The following is a 24,548-nucleotide window of genomic DNA, read 5'->3' as shown; positions in this document are numbered from 1 at the left end:
AATTTATTGGGATTTGGGAAACTCTCGTGCTTCAAAATGTTAACGTTGTGTAAAAAAATATCATATTCTTAATAGATATGATAGATATCTGTTGAAAACAGTGTTCGTGACAAAAAAAAAAAAATTATAAGATTGATTTTGAAGATAATATATTATATATGATATAACTAACACCAACAATAAGATATTTTATACCTCAAACTCATGGTCTAACTATCCGAATCCGTTGACATCCAAGTAGGTGCAACTATCTCTTATTCACATGTTAATTAGTATGGAGTTATATATGTATTGCTACAAGTATAAAGAATTATGGTTTCAGTTAACCGATAAGCGCTTCATCTTGATAAGTTAAAATATTTATTCAAGACTGAAATGTATTATTTCGTGTGCCATAAAATAGAAGAATTATAATTTGGTCCACGATTAAATTCGATCCTACTTGGCATACTCAGCTCCACTTATGGCTATTCACGCATTGACAAATGACATTTTTTTTAACACGTGAGAAATAGAATTTTCGAGTAACTATTTTACAAATTCTCAGGATATTTGACTCTAATCTTGGTCAACATTTCATTTTTTGAGGCATTTTTTTATTGTAATTGTATGCATTACTGAATGGATTATTGATTTTCATATTCCAGTATTATACTTATTTATTTTATACATCCATTAATATTATACGTAATATTAAATGAAGGTTAATTATATATATAGAATGCAAATATATGTACTAATAAATCGTTGAAATTTTCTTTAATTAAGAACATGTTTAACATGAAGATAAATATAATATATGGTTGAAAATCTATTGTGAGATGTTTAGCAATTCTTGAATGCATTAAAAAAAAACACATATCTAAATAGAATACAATTTTTTGTCCAATAAAAAAACTTTAAATTACCTAATAATGACGTTAAAAATATGGATGAACGGGCAATTTAACATTTGCCTCCCCTGTGATCAGTCTTCGCATCGATGAGGCTAAAGTTAGAATTTACTTTAACATTTATTTTCATTTTTAGGATTTTTTTTAAAAAAATTAAATAATAATATAAAGTATTATACATTAAAATTTTAAATAATAATAAGGAAAAATTATTTTTGTGTTCCTATATGTTTGTCACTTTGCGATTTCAGTCCTTTATATTTTTAGATTTCAGTTTTAGTCCGTTATCTTTATTTTTTTGGCAATTTTAGTTTTTTTTCCGACGTGGCTCTGACGTGACACCAATTCAGTGCTTATGTGGAGCTGACGTGTACAGTGACACGTAAGCATTTTCAAATAAAAAGGACTTAAATTACCAAAAATCAGAACATACAACACTAAAAATCCATATCTCTTTCAATAAACAAATAAAATTTATATCAAGTTATAATGAGCACATGATAATAATGACATTGAAACTTAATAATATGTGATCTTATAAATACATTAAATGCTATTTCCCATTAATATTATCGTTAAAATCAAATTTTGGAGATAATTTACATCAAAATTTAAACTTATTTTACACAATAATAACTAGTTTAAATTAGGGATAATGCACAAAAAATCGAACCGAATATCGAATTACCATTTTTAAGGATGGTGACTCCTCACTCCTGTCCTGCCCCACCGGCAGATCCCCAAGTGCTATAAATACTACCCAAAGAAACATCCTCAGTTTCTCGTAGTCTAATTTTTAACTCCAAAGTCTAATCGATTTTGAATTCCAAAGAGTTCTTGAAAATATAATGAATGCTCTTGCAGCTACCAATCGTAACTTCAGGCAGGCGGCTCGGATTCTTGGGTTGGACTCCAAGATTGAGAGGAGCCTTTTGATCCCATTCAGGGAAATCAAGGTTTTTTTTTTCTTTTTTTGTGTTTCTTGGAATGGGATTTTGGAAAAGGTTGATTCTTTAAAAGAAAGAAATATTGGGAAATAATGGTTGTTGAAATTTTGAAAAATGGTTTGATTTTCTGGGCTGTGATCAGGTGGAGTGTACGATTCCTAAGGATGATGGATCACTGGTGTCTTACGTTGGGTTTAGAGTTCAGCATGACAATTCTAGGGGACCAATGAAAGGGGGGATCAGATATCATCCAGAGGTACAGGTTTTTTTTTAATGTATATTTATGGATTTGTTATATTGATTCTTGATTGAGTTATTGTCTTTTTCTGAAGTTCTGTTTCTCTCATTGGCTCTTGGTTTTGGGGTTTTGATTCTTCAATTCCGGTATGAAAGTTGGATAGTATTCTTGGGCAAGAGCATTAATTTTGTGGATTTGTTATCATAATTTTTGAATGGGATGCGTAATCCAAAATTTGTGGCAAAGCTGTCCTCTTCTAGCTAGAGAACTTTAGAGTGAGATAGAAGGGTGATTTCTTTTTTAGAAGAAATTTTCATCTCTGGTCTCCTGCTAAATGTTTTAGAAGAAATTTCCATCTATGTTTCTGAAAATTTTTTGAGGATGCATATTGAGTTCTTGTCTTTGTGTTCATGAGTTATGTTTCTCTCTAAGAAGTTGATCGATTTGTTTTGCGAAAGGTCGATCCGGATGAGGTGAATGCTCTTGCTCAGTTAATGACTTGGAAGACTGCTGTGGCGGATATTCCCTATGGGGGAGCCAAGGGAGGAATAGGGTGTGTACCAAAAGATTTGAGCACGAGTGAGTTGGAGCGTCTTACTCGGGTCTTTACGCAAAAGATTCATGATCTTATAGGAGTCAATACCGACGTTCCGGCACCAGATATGGGCACTAATTCTCAGGTGAATACTTCTTCATAATCTATTCTTGTGTGGATTTCTGCTTTAATCCACGTCATGTGCGGGTTCCATTCTGTTAAAATTCGAATAGTAAAATTACGGAAGTGAACTTGATATATTACAGGATCTGCGTGGTGTTTGGACGTAATGGATCTGATTTTTAGAATATATATTGATTTCTAACCAAATGAAAGCAATAATTTGCAGACAATGGCTTGGATTTTGGATGAGTATTCGAAATTTCATGGTCACTCGCCGGCTGTTGTTACCGGGAAACCAGTTGTAAGTGAAAATTCAAATTAGTGTAGATTTTAGCACGTATATGGGCGTGTATATATACATATATACTAATACACCCACATCTGTGTATGGTGTATTTATGTTTGTGTATGAATCTTGTGAGAAAACAGAACTCATCTTACCCGTGCTTATGGTTTGTGCATCAGGATCTTGGTGGCTCACTCGGTAGAGATGCTGCGACAGGGCGTGGTGTCGTGTACGCAACGGAAGCATTACTTGCTGAACATGGAAAGTCGATAACGGATTTGACATTTGCCATACAAGTACTTTTTCTGTTATTTAAGTACTCCTTATGTCCATTGTATCTGTCTATTAAATGCGTATTGTATTTTACACTTTTCTTAAGAACAAAACGAACGGTTACACAGGGATTCGGAAACGTTGGATCTTGGGCTGCAAAACTCATACATGAGAAAGGTGGCAAGGTCGTTGCAGTAAGCGACATTACGGGAGCTGTAAAGAATCCAAATGGAATCGATATAGTGGCTCTGCTTCAGCACAAAGAGGCGACGGGAAGGCTATCTGATTTCAGTGGTGCTGATGCCATGAACTCGGACGAATTGCTCACTCATGATTGTGATGTTTTAATACCATGTGCCCTAGGAGGAGTTCTGAACAGGTTTATCTTTTGCTCTTATAAAATTTTATGGCCACGATATCAAAACCCCTTGTATTGATTTTTTGCTCGCAATAAGTGCTCTGCAACAATATATTTCATTGGGATTGAGAAGTTGTTGCATAGGATCCAATCTATCCTATAAAAAGAGCAAAAAAGTCCAAGGATAGAAAACAGACATGACATCAGCTGTTTCCTCGCTCTTTACACATTTATCCATTTTACTTCGTGCTTTTGACAATTTTTCGGTTTTCTTCATCAAAGAGAAAATGCCGGAGACGTTAAGGCCAAGTTCATCATAGAAGCAGCAAACCATCCTACTGATCCAGAAGCGGATGAGGTACAAAATTTTGTCCAGTTTCCATAGGGCTTAGAGCTTCTCTCGGCTTTTCCTAAACAAAATGTTCAAAATTTTCAAAATTTTGTTAAGTAAAAGCTGAGAGATGCTTCCTACAAGTTCTTCCAAACACCGCCTACCTTCATTCTTTCAAAAGTTGTGCTTTTTTTTTTAATCTTTGGCCATGTAAAATATTACATATTTATGCAGATTTTGTCGAAGAAAGGAGTGATCATACTCCCTGATATATACGCAAATGCAGGAGGGGTAACAGTCAGTTATTTCGAATGGGTTCAGGTAACGTCTCATCTTTTCTTGGTTTTTACTAGAAAATGGATGGATTCTGATACTGTTAAAATATGGATCAAACTAATTTTTACAATTCCTTTATGTGATACAAATAAACATCATTATGAATTTAGATGGCTTTTGTTATTAGCGCTCATTGGCACAAGATCGGACTGATTTATCAATTTTTTTGCAGAACATTCAAGGGTTCATGTGGGATGAAGAGAAAGTGAATCAGGAACTTAAAAAATACATGACTAGAGCCTTCCACAATATCAAAGGCTTGTGTAAATCGCATGACTGTAACCTTCGTATGGGCGCATTTACACTCGGTGTGAATCGTGTAGCTCGTGCTACCCTACTGAGGGGTTGGGAAGCATAAATTCTTACAACTCCTGTTTAAAACATTATAACATCGACATGTTTACCTTTTTTTCCCTTGAATAATTCAATGTGTTGAGATTTGCTACACATTTTATCCATAAAAAGCAGTGAATGAAATTGATGGGTTCTGATTCTGGTTTTTATTGTACACGCTTTATTTTTTATCTTTTGTATAAACTGATAATAAGATATTTTATTGATGTTTTTTTAGGTAATAGAAAAAAATGGAACGCGCGTGAACAACATTCTTATATAAAACATAGATCATTATTTAATTGGTGTTGCTCAGTGTTTCAGTTGAGCAGTCTTTTAGTACACATTTTAGCATATCTCGGTGACCAAAATAGAATTTATAAAATGTCATTGTTTTCAGTGAAAAAGAAAATGAACATAATGAAAATAGTAAAAGCATAACACAAATATGACATAAGATTGTGGTTATAAAAGATTTGACTTGTACTATTATCACTTGTTATAACTTTTAGTGAAGTGGTAAGTCCTACAATTGGCACAGAGTCAAATTCACGAGTTCGATTTTTTTATTGCAAAGAGTACAATTATTGGGAGAGAGATTATTGGTGCAATAATTGTTTCTGCTAGGTAAAACAACCGAAACATGACACTTGAGCTCCTGTTCGGTTTAAAATATTTGAGTCGCACAATTATCATCAACTATATATTTTAGTAAAACGACAATCATCTAGTCCTACATTTTCCAACCAAAACAAGATTGCAACTTTGCAAATTGAACCAGTTATTGCTTTTATAATTAAATACTTCATTTGTTGGTATAGTTTTATTGTTAATTATTATCTTGTTATGTTGAGTTTCGAGCTATTGAAATATGTTACACTATAAATTTTTTAATGATAACATCAAATATAAATTAAAATTGCACTCATATGTTAATGATTTTTTTAATACAAAAAGAATTTGATAAAATGTGTATTAGTGTGTAAAATATTTGTTCTAATCATCTTGATTCAAACTCAACTCTCATGTGTTTCAAACAAAAAATGATACATTTTCGAGTACAAATATGATTTCACTAAACTCGTAGTATTAATATTTTCTGAATGGTTGTTTTTTGAACAACCGATACAACTTGCATAAAATCGCTTTTAATTACAATCACATTCTTACCAAATGTTTTTCTAATTTCAGTTCTTTATACTAATTTTCTATCGACTACTTTAACCGTTTCATCACATATAAAGTGTGTTTAAGCAACAACTTTACATGACCGCTTTATTTTGTAATTTTACAATATTTTCATAATACAAAACGTATTCTTATGAATATATGTGGTATTTGAAATGAAAACCTTTAATTAAAAATTTAAACTCTAGACTAACTAATTTTTAATTAATTTGATAAATATAAATAAAATTATAATCATATCCAAAAGTATAGAGTAATAACTTATTTTTAATTTATTTAGAATTATCATATCTTATATGCTTTTAAAAAATATTAACTATTAAATAGTTTTCTATCTTAATCTAAATTTTTTAATATTTAATTTAATTTATCATATAAATCTTTAATATAATTTTTTATGATTCAAATGTATCGTAAAACAAGATCGTGATATTTTTTGCATTTAACACAAATCTATTAATCTATGTACAAGCAAACAAAAACAAAAGAGTTTTTTTATTCCAATGTTCTAGGAAACTTTATCTATTAATCTATGTACAAGCAAATAAAAACGAAAAGAGTTTTGTTATTCCAATCTTCTAGGCAATTTTATCTTTATCTAGCATTCACGTAATTGTTAACTGTTGACCTCATCATAATCATTTTTTTTACAAAAGCATCCTCAACAAATAATTTCTATAAACGAAAGACAAAATTTGACAAATACACAATATAAAAATGACTTTAGTTCACACTTTTATAATAGATATACATAGATTTTATTTTAACAGTTCTTATATGGTAAAATGTAAAATAAGTCATCTAATTTCATTTACTAATATTTATGATTAAACTCACCAATATCCGTTGGTATAAATACATGAAAATAAAAATAAAAATTTTAAAAAAAATTATTCATTAAAATATTTAATAGGACTCAATTTAAAAGAAATACAAATTCTAGACGATATTGTTATTCTAAAATAAAGGGTATTAAACAAAATACTTATCAGATCCGTAACATGTACTTTTTTAAAAATATATATGTATGTTGAAAAACGAAAAATATATATGTTAGCCTTAAATTAATACTTGGTATACATAATTACGTAGATTTTTTATACACACGTTTCATTCATTAAAAAAAAAATCAAATCAAATAAATATTAGTAATTTTATAAAAGGTTAAGAAAACAAGAAGTGCATCCATAAAAATAACCTTCCATTAAAATACAAATGTAAATAAACATAATTGGAACAAATTTGCCGTTATATATTTCGGTGACGTACTAAATTGAAATAAAAAAAATGTATTTACTTAGTATTAAATTAAACTAAATTATTAAATAATAAATTTAGAACTTTATCGTTGGACCAACTCCTCAAAAGAAGAGGCCCTCCAAAAATATGCGTATGCTGCTTAAATGCAGCGAACACACGGTATTCTTTAGTAAAAGGCGAAAGAATAGTTCGCTTTGTGTTCACTGCGCAGCTGCGTGGGTGAACTTGATTTGAAGTCTGCTATTTATACGGCAGGCTCTTAGTTACTTGTGTAATTTATGCGATGTGGGAAAGGGTGATAGAATAAGGCTAGTGGCTTATTATTAGCCTTCAAAACCGCAACTTCACATTCAATTATTAAATGGATGTCTATGTATATTTTATTGAATCTCAGAACAGTTATCTTCTCCTTTCATTAGCTGACCGCAGACAATGTTAGATGGTGCCTCTTCTTTGTTGCTACAAAACTTGAAGAATGTGCGTAACATGAATCTCCGAGCAAGCCCCATGGGCCATAATCTGCGTAAAAACCTTGTTGTGCCCCAGTGATTCTGCCCACTGGCTTCCTTGCCATTGTACATCCCAGATTGGTTATTATGTCAAAACCAGTAAGTCATTCGTAGTCCCTTTTGAGAGAAATTCTATTATTTCACAATGGACGTCAACGAAAAGAGATTAGCAGAAATTTTGGCCTTGTATAGTCGGGAGTAGTTAGAATTCAACATCTCTGTTTTGTAATCACCGACAGGTTGAACTCTTGTACATCCTGAAAACTCATCCACCACCTTAAAGATTTAGGCCAACTTAGTTCCTTCCACTTCACTTCAGCATGGTGTTTGTTAGAGAAGCATAACAGTGTGCTTATTCGGTTACAATATATGTAGCAGACAAATATCAAAATTAAGATGATAAAAAAATTGAACTAGGATAAGTAGGGGCCGCGCGAACGCAGGCCCCCCCTCTATCACAAATTATGACGTAGATTCAACCACTTGGGCCGATCTTAAGCAGACACCCCTCCTACGTGCAATGGAGGTCGCTAGCCTAGGCCATAGACCTTCTTGATAATCCATTGACCCCGTCCAGGTAAGTATGAAACAAGTTGTACAACCATTAGATCATATAACCATCCGTTTTACCTCGACTGTGTTTCTTAACGATGTGGGATACCTAAACCCTGCTTAGATCAATGCAGGAAAATGGAAATAAATCACGTCAGGCCAAAACTAGAAAACAATTATAGGATCCTTTAACTATTTATTACTAGTTACCCAAATGGCGAAAAAATCAATCTTTTCTTTCTTTACAAGTGTGTGTCTGTCAACATAAAATCAGACTAATTTATTGAAATATTTGTGAAACATTCAAGGGTAATATGAAACATTAGATCTCCTTCTTATGAAAGGTCGCATATTTGACATTAATTTATGGTAAAGGAAGCCTAATTGCTCTAAATTAACCATGATATCTTTAAACAAAATGCAGATACTAAACAATACTATTCTAAAATAAAATATTATTAATCAAATTGTTCATAAATTCCTCTTATTTTTAAACTTGTTCTTGACATATGTTCCCAAAAAAAAAACATATTCTTTACCTAAAAAGAAATATAATATATAATACCGTTTGTCTTGTATTCATTTCTTGTAATTGCTAAACTCATTTTATTCATTTAGTTCTATATATATAATACTTAAACACAGCGAGCACGCGGTATTATTTAATAAAAATAGATTCATTTTCGGTGTTAGTTCGAAAATTTTTCACGTACATAAAAATGTGTCGATGGACGCCCAAAACATATTCTTTACTTTTTTTTTTTTTTGAAGCTAACATATTCTTAACTTAAAAAGCAATATAATATAATATATTATATAATAATGTATCAATGAATCGTGTACATTTTTCGAGCTGGTTCAAAAAAAAATTATCAAATTCACCGGATATATTCGAATTTTTTAAGTCGAATTTGAGCTCATATTAATTTGTTCAATAGTATACAAACCACTCACTAACTAACTCATACGATGTCTTATTTTAAATGTAAATCAATATATATTTCAAACCCTTATTTTTTAACATAATAATTTCCAAACATGCTTGAATATATCGAATCAAATTTACAATATTATTAACTTTAAAATTGATTCCATTCAAATTCAATTCAAATTCAAAATTACTAAATGTTGCCAAAGAATTTAAAACTGCATTGTTGGGCCAGTCCCACAAGGAGAGGCCCCTCCAAAAAGAGGCGTACACTGCTTATCTGCAGCAAACACACGGTATTCTTTAGTAAAAGGCGAAAGAATAGTTCGCTTTGTGGTTACTACTCAGCTGATTGAATGTAGTAGGTTTGAAGTCTGCTATTTATTAGGTAGGATCTCTTCTTTTGTCAATCAATTTTCTCCATGTGGGAAAGGGTATTGTTATAAAATATATTTTATGCAATAATTATTTATAATTAAAAAAAATTATATGATTTAAACCCCAAAATCTGAGCGTTAAATTGAAAGTTATATTCAAATTCCTTTCACATATTAAGGTGTCTCGCAATTCGCATGCTTCAATTCAGCCACATTCACTCTATGTAAAAAAAAATTCTGGATAGCAATTTTTATTAAAGAGAGAAGGGAAAACACACACACAAAACAGATTCATTTTGAGTGTTAAAAGTTATACATGAATACATCCGGCTCTAATCTTTACAAGTCGGTTCCAAAAATATTTAATTTGTATTCGAAATTATCGCATTTGAGTTGTTTATGAATTTTTAAAAAACTTTAATCCCTATAAGAAATTATCAATCTTGAGCTAAACTCAAAATGTTGAAAGTCTAGAAGGGGGTGAATATACTTTCAAAGAGTTTAGAAGAAAATATTGAACTCGATCGGTTTAATGAATGAGTTCGAAGATTATCTTAGTGTCGGATGCAGTTTGGCAAACAAAATATGTGCGGAAATATGTCAAGCTGCAGATTTAAAACATTGAGTGAATATCAGTTTAGGGTGTGTGGTAAATGGTGAGTAAACTGAAAATGACACAAGTAGTTGTTTATGGATGTTCGGAGATTTCAAATACTCATACGTCACCCCTTCTTCCACCTCGGAAGGATATCACTAGAAGACTTTGATTTATACACTTAATTTGCACAAACTCAATCCAGTTTAGGACTTATACATTGCCTAAACAAGAACTCCTAGTATAACACTTTAGTTTCAGTCCTAGACTGATAGTATAAACGGAAGAATACAACTCGAAATCCTTAGCACAAAAATTGACCGTCAATGATTTGTATAATGCTTTGAACGTCTGTGCTTCGAGTTTCTTGATCAAATCTTGAGCGTAATAAGTTTTTTGTATTCTTGCAAGAATGACAGAGTTTTTGGAACGTCTGTTGCTTCTGATGTTGATCAAGATCTCTATTTATACCCTTTGGATTGTCAACGGTTATAAGTTCAAATTGTCCTTCAGATAAGATTTGAATTATTCCCGTTGGATTTGTCACTATCATCAACGATTTTTGGAGCCGACATTTCCTTAGTATCGCTGCACTACCTTCTGCAGAGATGTCAGAGTACGGATGATCTTATCTGGAAATAGCACGGTAGAAAAATGTTGCGGACAACTGAAGCAATCAGTTTGGCAAGGGTAAACTGATTTGCATCCCTTAGCCAATTGAGTACGGTCGTTGATGCGTTTTCAGTTTATCGATTCAGTTTATCAAAGTAAACTGCAGTCCTTAGTCAAGTGGCCGTTGATAGTGACGTCATCTTTTTCGAATATCAGTTTAGCTCTTTTTTGGTTGCTCAAATAGTTTGGCTTTCTTTTGTAAATACCAAAACTAAATTTCCCAACAATTTCCCCCTTTTTGGTGTTTATCAAAATATTTCAATTTATTATGATAAACTGATATTCATTGTCATGCAAAGTCAGTTTCAATCACGATCTTAGAACTCTTCCCCCTTTTTGATAAACTGAAAAGTATAGATCCGGAAGTAGAGATACAAGAGTAGATAACATAATAATCTTGATGTGATAAAAGATAAACTATCTTCGATCGGAAGAGGATCTGTGAAATGATGAACTACGAGATTGTTGATGAGCTGCTGAGGTATTACGTTGTAGAGCTTGAGCTTCATGTTGAGTTCGCAAGATATTCTGAGATAAGCTTACCAAAGTGTTGAGTTGCCGAGAAATTCCTTGAAAATTTGATTGAACTGAAGTGTGAAAAGATTGAACAAATCCATTCAAGTTGTCAACTTTTTTCTCCAAATACTGATGAGAGTTTTGCAGCTGAGACAGTGAGCTAGTCAGTTGATTTGAATCTACTAGGATTTTATCTAATAGGGCAAGCTTTTCTTGAAGTTTACCGAGCTCAGCAATCATTGATTGTCTCAGAAAAGAAATGTTGTTGTTGGTTGTTTGTTGATTTTCTTTGAGACTAGTGACAGTCTTGGATATGGCATAGACTGAGTTTTCAATCTGAGAAAGTGCCTGATACCAATCATCATCAGTCGTGGAAGTGGGAGATGGGAGTCCATTGTCAGTGAATGAGAGATTTTCTTTGGTAAAATCTTGTTTATGTCCTTTAGGAGATGATGGAGGTGCAGCTGCGATCATTTCAACCTTTATTTTCCTTTGTCCTGATGAGTTGAGGATTCAGGAACTGTATGAACAATCATTGCTAGAGTTTGAGATAAAGTCTCAGTCTCAATAGCTTTGTCACGAGGAGATGAATCATTGATGATTTGTACATGTGGTGATGATTCATGTACTGGTTTTTGCAGCTGTTTATATTCAAGAAGAATTGGTGTGACTAATGAATCATCAGTTGAATTAGATGTCCGAAGTGCTTCTTCATCATTAGGCTTGGTTGGAGCAGGTGTGTTATCAAGTTGAGATTGGATTTCCAACGTTTGAGAGAATTCCTTAGATTCTCTTAGAGCTTGTTCGGTGGGAGTTGAGAAAGATGACTCAACTACTTGAGACAAGAGTGGTTCTGTGATTTCCTTCTGAGAAAAGATGAGTGTCTCGTCTGTGTGGTCAAGAATTTGAGATGATGGTACTTCCATGGTGATCGGTTGAGGTTCTTCAAGTTCCTCTTGGAGAGATATTGGTGGCACACTTTCTTTCATGGATGATGCTGTTAATAAAGGAGTTGAACGATCTTCAGTTTCAATATGAGATATGACTTCATCAACATTCATAAGTTGAAGCTCAGGTAGAGTATTTTCATTTTCTGATATATGCAGCTGCTGCTCAATGGATGTATTTGTTGTATTGGGGGAAACTGAAGTTTCTCTTTGAAGTTCTTCAAACACCTGATCAATTGAATGGTTGGAGGATTCAGTGAAAGTATTACTTTTCTTGCTTTTCTTGTGTTTGGATTTGGATGTGGAGTGTGATTTGTGTTTCTTCCAAACAAAGATCTCTGGAGTTTCCAATGTTTGATCAATCTCCCAGAATTTTACTTCTGTTTGTATATTGATGAGATCAGTTTGCAGCTGAGTGAATATGGCTCAGTCTTCATAAGAAGTTCTGGCACGTGGATCGTAATTCCTTTGGAATTCATCAACAATTTCTCCCAGTTTCTTGATCCTTAAGAGATCATAGAAGTACTTTCTTCTTATCAACGCATCTTGAATGTTGGCAGTCTTGACTACTCTCAGTACAATTTCTTCAAGTTTGACAAATTTAGAAAGCTCATTCTTTTTGGTGAGATGTCTGGCCAATGTAGAGGTCCTGTATTGGTGTCAAGTATCAAAGATTTCAGCAGTACGCTTCTCAGCATATTCAAGTACCTCATCCATAGTTAAGTCAATTTGAAGTTGAATAGCATTGGATGGTCTGTCAGGATCTTAGGAGGATGCTATTTGAGAGCTTCCTGCTACTAAGTCCAAACCTGAGTGAGTATATTCAACAATTTTTTTTTGAAGATAAACCACCGATTGGCATTGCTGGAGGCAGGACTACGATTGGTGAGATAAATTGCAGAGGAGCTTTTTGAGTTTTAACAATTGTTCCTAAGTCTTCATGTGTTGGAGTTTCTAGAGATGGTTGAAGACTGTGATGTGGTTCAATCATCATAGGTTGCTTTCCTTTATGATCAGTTTTGGTTTTTAGCTCCTCAGCTGTTTTATCAACGAAATGTGCATCTTCAGTTGAGGCCATATTAACTGGTTTAGGGATCACAGAAATGATCAGTTTAGATGGAGATGTGACAGCCTTTGCTTGTAGAGTTCTTGTACGCTTGGTTTGAGGCAGTTTAACAACTTCTTCACTATCAGTTTCATCACTGTCATGTATCACAAAATTTCTCTTCTTCTTGGTTGATTTTTTTTAATGGTGTTTTCTGAACTTTTGCGATCACCAAGTCAGTAGATTCTCTAGATTGAAAGTTTGTGAGATACTCATAATTCAGAATTCTAAGCTTGTGCAGTTGAGAAGATGCTTGAAGAGTAATTACGAGATTTTCAAGGAGTTGACTAGCTTGTAGTATATATCCAGAAGATTGCTTTGTCGGTATCATCATTTGAACAAGGATGTTAAAAAGGATAATACTCCAATTTATCTTCACACCTTTCATGATAGCAATCATTACTTTGAACTTTCCAACAGTTAATTTGACGAAAGACCCTCTTTTTGCCAAAATACTCTTGGCAACAATATCGTCCAGCATTTGATATTCAGGCTTTAGGTCTCTTTTGAATCCAGACAGATAAATCGGTTGACTTGAGCCAGAAAACATGCTTTGCATTTCAGTAATATCAGTAGTTGATATAATATTGAAGTCAGTATTACCTTAAGTAGGTAAACTGAAGGTGTTGGCAAAAAATTCTTCACTGATTTGAATGGTGTGCCCGCCGAGAGAAAGTAACAGTACACCATCATCCCTAAGTGTACAGTTGTGATATAACGATAACAAGTCTGTTTGATAGATATTCAAGTTTTTTATATCCAGAAAAGGCCGAAGTCCAGATTGTTCCAGAGAAGTGCAAACCTTGGATATGCCTGGTTTATCCATTCCGTACAGTGATTCAAAATCGACGGCGAGAACATTGAGAATGTAAACTGCGGATGAAGTAGCCATTGAAATGGTTCCCTGTGAATCAATAGAGCAATCGTAAAAGAAGTTAGGATAAAATTAGGGTTTATGATAAACTGAATTGTTGTATCATGGGTGACTTGGTCAATACGACACTAGAGTGACGTGACATACAGAACAATTTGAAATTTAAAAAAACACATAGTACAGTAAGGCAGGAGATAGTACACATATTTCCCTCTAAAAATGATACACGTTTCAACTATAAATAGTGAAATATGATAGGATAACTGATTTTATAATTTCAGTTGAGCAGAGGAATATGAGTAACAATTGTAACACCCGGTATTTTTAATTACATAAATCCGCCTGCATAATTAGGATATTTAATTATTTAAATTTATGATTTATGGGTTAAATAATTATGTGAATTATTTATGCATGATTTAATTTATTTTTAAGCATTTAACCCATAATTAGTGATTTATATGATTTTTAGTATTTTATTATTTAATCGCGTAGACGGGACCGTGGACGGACGAGATGACAACTTTCTAGCCAAATTATTTTACGAGCCTTCTTGGAGCCTTAAAATATTATTTTGAGTTTTATTATCCTAAAATTTTAAGTATTTAATTTTATTAAATTTTAGGGAGTCATTTTTATCCAAAATTAGTCAAAATATTGACTTTTTAGTATTTTTAAAATTCCCCTAAATTATTATTTCGAGATTTTTATTTAGGTGATCAGATTTTTTTAAATGTTTATTTAAGAGTTAAGTTGTATTTTAACTATTTTTTTTAAAACCTTTTTATTAAATTATTTAACCTATATTCTAATTAACCTAAAATTATATCCCAAACCCTATTCTAGCCGATCACTTCTTCTTCCCTAGCATCAGCCGTCACCTCCATCTTCTTCTTCACTGAACCAACCTCCAAGAACACCATAGCCATTAGTTCGAAGGTTCCAAGAAAGCCAAGGCATCCCGTCGTCGCCCCGTCGTCCCGGAAACGTCCTACGCGTGTGCTAATCGTCTTCTACGGTATTAAGGCATGTTTCTTTCCACTTTTCAAACCTATATCAGCGTATGTATGCGTGTGGGTGTGTAACATCAGAATTTTTATCATTTGACAGCAACTTTTCGAATTTTCTTCACTATTGTTCTCGGTTTTTGTCATGTATGGCTCATGCTCACGTTTTTGTCATCCATGGCTTGAAGGGGGCTGCTGGCTAGGTCCTATGGGGTCCCTAGGATGTCTAGATGGGTCGGCCATGGCTGGGTTGGGGCTAGGAACCATCGGCCGATCGGGTTTTTCAGAAAGGAAAGTGAGGTGCGCAGGCTAGGGTTTTGGTGGAAGAGGGCTCGGTGTAGGCTAAGGGGGCAGCATGGGGTTCGGGCCAGGGTGTGGTTCGAACCGGCAGGACCCTGGGGAGGTCCTGCCGGCGGGGCTCCGGCCACGGTGGCCGGAGCTGGGCTGCAGCAGGCCGTGAAGGCCTGCTGCTCGTGCGGCCGAGACAAGGGGGGGAAGGATGGTTAGGGTTTCGGGTTCTAGGGTTGCAAGGTGGTTCCGGGTCGGGTCAGATGGTCCGGGTCGGGTCTAAAATAATATGGGTTAAGTTAAGTGGGTCCGGGTCCGGGTTATTTTAAATGGGCTCGGGTATTTTTATTTTTAAGTTTTTAAGTTAATTAGGAATTAAATGGACTAATTAAATTCCCAAAATTTAATTAGTACCATTTAATTTATTTGGGTTCCATTAAATTATTTTGGGTTATTTTATTTATTTTTGGGCTTTTAATAATTTTTAATTAAGTTTTTAAGTGGGCCAGCAGCTGAATCAAACCATGAGAAATTTCATGTGTCATGAGTTTATATTTAATTAATTTTTATGCATGAAAAGTTATTTGAATATATATATGATATTAGAAAATAAATTAAATATAAATGAAGGACACACAATTTATTTAAGTACATGCATGCATGAAATCAATTTTTATGCTATGATTTAATTTATATGGTTGAGCAAATAAAATATTTTAGGTGGAAATTGAAGTAGTGTGGCCATTTATGGGCAGTTCTCTGCCATTTATGTATGGGCAGTTTCTGCCATTTATGTATGGGTGGTTCGCCACCAGCCTCGTACGTTGGTTTCTTAGACTGATCAGTCGCACTATAAGTATGGGTCACACTTACGGATAGGACCATTCGATGTTAAGAAAATAAATGCTCAACAACTCAAGTATGTATGATATTATGTATGTTATGTATTTATGTTAGTTATGTAAGTTATGTTATGAAATTTTAAGCATGCTCATTCATGTATATGTATGTATTAGTATTAAATTGATTTAAATTATTTTAAACCCTTGTTAGTATGCATGTTGGGCCTCTAGGCTCACTACACTGATATGGTGCAGGTGAGTACGTAGAGGAACAGGTTACTCCTACCGGTGGTGAGGACGTATGAGCAGCGCTGCAGTAGCCCCGTGACCGTGACAGCTTCTGAGTCACCATGTTTGAGTGTCATGATACATTTTAATATTTTTATTGGTTGAGGTTTATTGGAATATTTTATTAAATATTTTTGGTGCATGACACATTTTATTATTTTATTTATGCAGTATATTTTTAATTCTAGGGTTGACTCAAATGTTTAATTATTTTAAGGATTGCATTTTTATTTAAGTATTTAATTATTTATTTATTTAGTCGTGTATTTATTTTCATTATTTTATTCTGTGCATATATGTATGGGCATATATGTACATATTTTATTTAGTAGTATTTATAAAAAAAAAAAAAAAAAAATTTCCGCATATTTATTTATTATAGAGTTAGGGTCGTTTCAGTTGGTATCAGAGCACGGTCCTTGGAGGGGTCACTACTGCTATGCTAGCTCAGAAATCCACGCTACCGGTCTGTAAGTTTTAATGTTTATAGTATGATTTAATTTCTATAATTTAAGTTAGCCTTAAATTTTAAACACTTAGTTATGCAAGGCGATTTACGTAAATAAATATGTGGTGGTGCAGAATGCCTCCCAGACCAGTGAACCGACGTAGGGGACCTCCACCTCCACCTCCACCGCCACCTCAGCAGCACCCCATGACAGCACTGGAGCAGGCCAGTGCCACGATGATGGCGGGTATTACTGCCTTGCTGGAGCAGCAGGCTGCCCGTCCCAGACTGTCCCACGAGGAGGACGTCGCAGAGAGGTTCCAGAAGAAGGGGCCTAAGGAGTTTGTGGGGACCACCGATCCGTTGGTGGCTGAGGGATGGATTCGCTCTCTTGAGTCCATCTTCGATTATATGGGAATCACAGACACCGACAGGGTGAGCTGTGCGACGTACATGATGCGAGGCGATGCAGCCCTTTGGTGGGAGGGTGCAGTTAGAGGGGTCCATCTACCTACACTGACGTGGGCCGAGTTCAGGCGTATCTTCTACGCCAAGTACTTCACTGAGGATGTGCGCAGTCGCATGATCCGGGAGTTCATGAGTCTCCGTCAGGGGGACAGGTCTGTTGTGGAGTACGTGAGCCAGTTTGAGAGGGGCTGTCACTTTGTGCCCATGATTGCTGATAGTCCGCAGGAGAAGCTGCGACAGTTTGTGGAGGGCCTGAAGGCTGAGATCAGGCATGACGTACGTATGGCAGACGTCTTTACATATGAGTCTGCAGTCAGCAGGGCCTTGCGTTCCGAGGAGGGACGGAGGGAGATACAGAGAGAGCAGCAGGGTAAGAGGCAGTTTGTGCAGTCAGGGTATCAGCGACCATCTTCGCAGCCACCTGCGAAGAAGCAGTCTACAGGGCCATCTAAGGGCCCGAATCAGCAGAGGCTTCAGGGGAAGCCACAGCAGCAGACTAGGGGCGGGGCCCCTACTCCAGGGAGATATCCAGTGTGTCCGAAGTGTCAGAAGATGCATTCCGGGCAGTGTCTTATGGGAGCAGGAGTCTGCTATCGTTGCAAAGAGTCGGGGCATCAGATTGCCAACTGCCCGCAGAAGCAGAACGTCAGTGGGCGAGTATATGTGATGCAGGCAGAGGAGGCTGACCCAGATACCTCCTTGATCATCGGTATACCTAACCCCTAGAACTTTTTCAATTCTTTGCTTTTGTTTAATTGCGATTATATCTGAATGTCTGTTACTTGAGTTTAATTATCAGCATGCTAGAATAAGAATTTTGTTTCTTTGTGATTAGAATTAAGGATTTTAGTGTTTTAACCTTGGGAGCATAGTGGTATGAATTGTTGGGAATCTTCTGCGTGCAGGGAGAATTCTAGTTGGAGGCAACTCCACGTTTGCGTTGCTAGATTCAGGAGCCACGCATTCGTTTATCTCCCGAGATTTTATCAGACGGATAGGCATTTCACCGGAGGTTGTAGACAGTGGTTACGATGTTACCATGCCATCCGGACAGATTATCACTACCACTAGTGTCATCAGGGATCTGGCATTGGAGTTGCAGGGACACTCCATTCGAGCAGATCTAGTGGTTCTTCCATTGACTGGGTTTGACTTGATTTTGGGTATGGACTGGCTATCAGTTAATGGAGCTTCGATTGATTTCCGACGTAGGACAGTGTCAGTGAAGCCAGCAGGAGGTGAGATGTTTACTTTCTTTGCATCTCAGTCTAGCAGTATTCCTCAGATGATATCACTTGTCCGTGCGAGGAAACTGTTGCGCAATGGATGTCAGGGTTTTCTTGCTAGTGTGGTCACTACCTCAGATGTTTCTAGCAGATCTTTATCAGACATAGAGGTGGTACGTGACTATCCAGATGTTTTTCCTGACGATGTTGCAGGAGTTCCACCAGTGAGAGAGGTGGAGTTCAGTATTGAGTTGTTGCCGGATACTGTGCCTATCTCTAAGGCACCGTATCGACTTGCTCCTACAGAGATGAGAGAGTTGAAGGAGCAGATTCAGGAGCTGTTGGAGAAGGGCTTTGTTCGTCCTAGCTTTTCTCCATGGGGAGCTCCAGTGTTGTTTGTGAAGAAGAAGGACGGCAGCATGAGATTGTGTATTGACTACCGAGAGCTCAATAGAGTCACAGTGAAGAATAAGTATCCGCTACCGAGGATAGAGGATTTATTCGATCAGTTGCAGGGAGCTTCGGTATTCTCCAAGATCGATCTGCGATCTGGTTACCATCAGTTGAGAGTCAGAGATTCAGACGTGTCTAAGACTGCCTTTAGGACACGATATGGGCACTATGAGTTCTTGGTGATGCCCTTTGGGTTGACCAATGCTCCAGCAGTTTTTATGGATCTCATGCATCGTGTTTTCCAGCCGTATCTAGATCAGTTTGTCATTGTATTCATTGATGACATATTGATCTACTCGAGGAGCATTGAGGAGCATACACAGCATTTGCATACAGCCTTGCAGACTTTGAGGGAGCATCGACTGTTTGCAAAGTTCAGTAAGTGTGAGTTTTGGTTGGAGCAGGTGGCGTTTCTAGGCCACATTATTTCTAGGGACGGGATCGCAGTGGATCAGTCCAAGGTGCAGGCAGTGAGGGATTGGGGGATTCCAAAGAATGCTTCGGAGATTCGTAGCTTCTTGGGTTTAGCAGGATACTATAGAAAGTTCATCAAGGGTTTTTCCTCTATTGCAGTACCCTTGACTTCCTTGACCAAGAAGAACGCGAAGTATAGTTGGAGTCCAGATTGTCAGAGGAGCTTTGATCAGCTGAAGGATGCACTTACTTCAGCACCGGTGTTAGCTATGACAGTGCCACATGAGGAGTTAGTGGTGTACACCGACGCGTCCAAGCTTGGTTTGGGCGCAGTACTTATGCAGAGTGGCAGAGTTATCGCATATGCGTCGCGACAGTTGAAGATTCATGAGCAGAACTATCCGACGCATGATTTGGAGCTTGCAGCAGTGGTATTTGCGTTGAAAATCTGGAGGCACTATCTTTACGGCGAGAAGTGCAAGATTTTCACCGACCACAAGAGCCTCAAGTACTTCTTCACCCAGAAGGAGTTGAACATGAGGCAGCGCAGATGGCTTGAGCTTGTTAAGGACTATGACTGTGACATTAGCTACCATCCGGGTAAGGCTAATGTAGTGGCAGATGCTTTGAATCGGAAGTCGTCAGTGATATCATGTTTGACTGTACAGCTACCACTACAGACCGAGATTCAGAGATTTGGTTTGGAGTGCTATCCGAGTGGCCATGCACCGAGCTTGTCAGTGATGACGGTGCAGCCAGTTCTGCGAGATCGGATTAGAGAGGGACAGTCTACGGATGAGGAGCTACAGCGATGGCGACAGAGAGATGAGGCTAGAGGTAATCTCTTGTATACAGTGGAGGATGGCATCGTTCAGTACCGTGGGAGGATGTGGGTACCGAACGTTGATCAGTTGAGAGCCGAGATTCTAGCAGAGGCTCATGCATCTCCGTACTCCATTCACCCCGAAAGTACGAAGATGTACCGAGATTTGCAGTTATTGTATTGGTGGCCTGGGATGAAGAGTGACATCGGGAGAGTGGTGTCAGAGTGCTTGACTTGTCAGCAAGTCAAAGCAGAGCATCAGCGTCCAGCAGGACTTCTTAGACCTCTCCCTATTCCGGAATGGAAGTGGGAGAATATTACGATGGACTTTGTGGTTGGCTTGCCGAGGAGTGCCAGAGGTTGCACAGCGATTTGGGTGATTGTGGATAGATTCACCAAGTCAGCTCATTTCTTGCCGGTGAGGACTAACTATACTTTGACACAGTATGCAGAGCTTTACATTAGAGAGATTGTTAGACTGCATGGTATACCAGTGTCTATTGTGTCAGACAGAGATCCGAGATTCACATCTGCGTTTTGGAAGAGTCTGCACACGGCTATGGGGACTAGGCTTCTGTTCAGTACAGCATTTCATCCCCAGACAGATGGTCAGTCTGAGAGAGTGATCCAGGTTCTCGAGGATCTTCTGAGAGCTTGTGTCATTGATTTTCGGGGCTCTTGGGAGACTAGACTGCCATTAGTGGAGTTTACCTATAACAACAGCTTTCAGTCGTCTATAGGTATGGCTCCATATGCAGCACTTTATGGGAGGAGATGCAGATCTCCAGTGCATTGGGATGAGGTTGGCGAGAGGATTTTGTTGGGTCCAGAGATTGTGCAGCAGACAGCTGACATCGTGACGCAGATTCGAGATAGGATGAGGACTGCGCAGAGTCGGCAGAAGAGTTATGCAGATGCCAGACGACGCGATTTGGAGTTCGCAGTAGGTGATCACGTATTCTTGAAGGTGTCACCTATGAAGGGAGTAGCGCGTTTTGGACGGAGAGGCAAGCTTAATCCGAGATATATAGGGCCATTCGAGATCTTGGAGCGAGTTGGCACGTTGGCCTATCATTTAGCTCTACCTCCAGGGCTAGCGGCAGTGCACAACGTTTTCCATGTATCCATGCTTCGGAGATATGTCTCCAACCCGTCGCATGTGTTGGATTTCGAGCCCTTACAGTTGCCACCAGATCTAGTGTATGAGGAGAGACCAGTGCGGATCTTGGCTAGAGAGGAGCGGAGGCTTAGGACGCGGGTCATACCGATGGTCAGAGTCCAGTGGCTGAATCACTCGGAGGAGGAAGCTACTTGGGAGACCGAGGAGGATATGAGGACTCGCTACCCGGAGTTGTTCGGGTAAGTACTTTAATTTCGAGGACGAAATTCAATTTAAGGGGGGGAGAATTGTAACACCCGGTATTTTTAATTACATAAATCCGCCTGCATAATTAGGATATTTAATTATTTAAATTTATGATTTATGGGTTAAATAATTATGTGAATTATTTATGCATGATTTAATTTATTTTTAAGCATTTAACCCATAATTAGTGATTTATATGATTTTTAGTATTTTATTATTTAATCGCGTAGACGGGACCGTGGACGGACGAGATGACAACTTTCTAGCCAAATTATTTTACGAGCCTTCTTGGAGCCTTAAAATATTATTTTGAGTTTTATTATCCTAAAATTTTAAGTATTTAATTTTATTAAATTTTAGGGAGTCATTTTTATCCAAAATTAGTCAAAATATTGACTTTTTAGTATTTTTAAAATTCCCCTAAATTATTATTTCGAGATTTTTATTTAGGTGATCAGATTTTTTTAAATGTTTATTTAAGAGTTAAGTTGTATTTTAACTATTTTTTTTAAAACCTTTTTATTAAATTATTTAACCTATATTCTAATTAACCTAAAATTATATCCCAAACCCTATTCTAGCCGATCACTTCTTCTTCCCTAGCATCAGCCGTCACCTCCATCTTCTTCTTCACTGAACCAACCTCCAAGAACACCATAGCCATTAGTTCGAAGGTTCCAAGAAAGCCAAGGCATCCCGTCGTCGCCCCGTCGTCCCGGAAACGTCCTACGCGTGTGCTAATCGTCTTCTACGGTATTAAGGCATGTTTCTTTCCACTTTTCAAACCTATATCAGCGTATGTATGCGTGTGGGTGTGTAACATCAGAATTTTTATCATTTGACAGCAACTTTTCGAATTTTCTTCACTATTGTTCTCGGTTTTTGTCATGTATGGCTCATGCTCACGTTTTTGTCATCCATGGCTTGAAGGGGGCTGCTGGCTAGGTCCTATGGGGTCCCTAGGATGTCTAGATGGGTCGGCCATGGCTGGGTTGGGGCTAGGAACCATCGGCCGATCGGGTTTTTCAGAAAGGAAAGTGAGGTGCGCAGGCTAGGGTTTTGGTGGAAGAGGGCTCGGTGTAGGCTAAGGGGGCAGCATGGGGTTCGGGCCAGGGTGTGGTTCGAACCGGCAGGACCCTGGGGAGGTCCTGCCGGCGGGGCTCCGGCCACGGTGGCCGGAGCTGGGCTGCAGCAGGCCGTGAAGGCCTGCTGCTCGTGCGGCCGAGACAAGGGGGGGAAGGATGGTTAGGGTTTCGGGTTCTAGGGTTGCAAGGTGGTTCCGGGTCGGGTCAGATGGTCCGGGTCGGGTCTAAAATAATATGGGTTAAGTTAAGTGGGTCCGGGTCCGGGTTATTTTAAATGGGCTCGGGTATTTTTATTTTTAAGTTTTTAAGTTAATTAGGAATTAAATGGACTAATTAAATTCCCAAAATTTAATTAGTACCATTTAATTTATTTGGGTTCCATTAAATTATTTTGGGTTATTTTATTTATTTTTGGGCTTTTAATAATTTTTAATTAAGTTTTTAAGTGGGCCAGCAGCTGAATCAAACCATGAGAAATTTCATGTGTCATGAGTTTATATTTAATTAATTTTTATGCATGAAAAGTTATTTGAATATATATATGATATTAGAAAATAAATTAAATATAAATGAAGGACACACAATTTATTTAAGTACATGCATGCATGAAATCAATTTTTATGCTATGATTTAATTTCTATGGTTGAGCAAATAAAATATTTTAGGTGGAAATTGAAGTAGTGTGGCCATTTATGGGCAGTTCTCTGCCATTTATGTATGGGCAGTTTCTGCCATTTATGTATGGGTGGTTCGCCACCAGCCTCGTACGTTGGTTTCTTAGACTGATCAGTCGCACTATAAGTATGGGTCACACTTACGGATAGGACCATTCGATGTTAAGAAAATAAATGCTCAACAACTCAAGTATGTATGATATTATGTATGTTATGTATTTATGTTAGTTATGTAAGTTATGTTATGAAATTTTAAGCATGCTCATTCATGTATATGTATGTATTAGTATTAAATTGATTTAAATTATTTTAAACCCTTGTTAGTATGCATGTTGGGCCTCTAGGCTCACTACACTGATATGGTGCAGGTGAGTACGTAGAGGAACAGGTTACTCCTACCGGTGGTGAGGACGTATGAGCAGCGCTGCAGTAGCCCCGTGACCGTGACAGCTTCTGAGTCACCATGTTTGAGTGTCATGATACATTTTAATATTTTTATTGGTTGAGGTTTATTGGAATATTTTATTAAATATTTTTGGTGCATGACACATTTTATTATTTTATTTATGCAGTATATTTTTAATTCTAGGGTTGACTCAAATGTTTAATTATTTTAAGGATTGCATTTTTATTTAAGTATTTAATTATTTATTTATTTAGTCGTGTATTTATTTTCATTATTTTATTCTGTGCATATATGTATGGGCATATATGTACATATTTTATTTAGTAGTATTTATAAAAAAAAAAAAAAAAAAATTTCCGCATATTTATTTATTATAGAGTTAGGGTCGTTTCAACAATGTTCCCTTGTTTGGTTTTGGTCAAAGTCCATACGTGGCATGTGAAACATGTCGAGAGAATTACTTTGAGATTGAAAAAAAGAAGATCGAGGAAAGGGTATTTGAAAAAGTGATGAAGGTCTGGTTTAAGATAGAAGAGTTCCACATGTATCATCATGCTCAGTTTCCTCCCATGAAATTTGAGGAT

The 24,548-nt window shown here is 36.7% G+C and overlaps 1 protein-coding gene and 3 non-coding genes across 4 annotated transcripts; 1 reads left to right on the top strand and 3 right to left on the bottom strand.

Moving 5' to 3' along the window:
- The first annotated feature begins 1,632 nt into the window (after positions 1–1,632).
- Positions 1,633–4,823, top strand: LOC140863625 (glutamate dehydrogenase A). The gene is made up of 9 exons (XM_073267179.1): positions 1,633–1,849; positions 1,983–2,096; positions 2,537–2,758; positions 2,963–3,037; positions 3,202–3,318; positions 3,424–3,674; positions 3,936–4,011; positions 4,219–4,305; positions 4,493–4,823. The coding sequence occupies exons 1-9, from the start codon at positions 1,742–1,744 to the stop codon at positions 4,676–4,678; spliced, it is 1,236 nt and encodes a 411-aa protein (XP_073123280.1). The 5' UTR covers positions 1,633–1,741; the 3' UTR covers positions 4,679–4,823.
- Positions 4,824–7,197: 2,374 nt separating this feature from the next.
- LOC140869850 (U5 spliceosomal RNA) lies at positions 7,198–7,314 on the bottom strand. The gene has a single exon (XR_012146841.1). It is a non-coding gene; the product is annotated as a U5 spliceosomal RNA (small nuclear RNA).
- Positions 7,315–8,032: 718 nt separating this feature from the next.
- On the bottom strand, positions 8,033–8,195 carry LOC140869844 (U1 spliceosomal RNA). The gene has a single exon (XR_012146835.1). It is a non-coding gene; the product is annotated as a U1 spliceosomal RNA (small nuclear RNA).
- Positions 8,196–9,323: 1,128 nt separating this feature from the next.
- LOC140869853 (U5 spliceosomal RNA) lies at positions 9,324–9,440 on the bottom strand. The gene has a single exon (XR_012146844.1). It is a non-coding gene; the product is annotated as a U5 spliceosomal RNA (small nuclear RNA).
- Between the last annotated feature and the right edge of the window lie 15,108 nt (positions 9,441–24,548).

This window comes from Henckelia pumila, chromosome 4 (genome assembly GCF_033568475.1).
Source record: "Henckelia pumila isolate YLH828 chromosome 4, ASM3356847v2, whole genome shotgun sequence".
NCBI classification, from domain to species: Eukaryota; Viridiplantae; Streptophyta; class Magnoliopsida; order Lamiales; family Gesneriaceae; genus Henckelia; species Henckelia pumila.
The sequence above is the reverse complement of the archived record's forward strand: the minus strand, read 5'-3'. Positions and strand labels throughout refer to the sequence as shown.

Coding starts and splice junctions, on each gene's coding strand:
- LOC140863625 (XM_073267179.1), top strand. CDS start 1,742: ATGAATGCTCTTGCAGCTACCAATCGTAACTTCAGGCAGGCGGCTCGG. Junction 2,759..2,962: donor ATATGGGCACTAATTCTCAG/GTGAATACTTCT, acceptor AATAATTTGCAG/ACAATGGCTTGGATTTTGGA. Junction 4,012..4,218: donor CTGATCCAGAAGCGGATGAG/GTACAAAATTTT, acceptor ATATTTATGCAG/ATTTTGTCGAAGAAAGGAGT.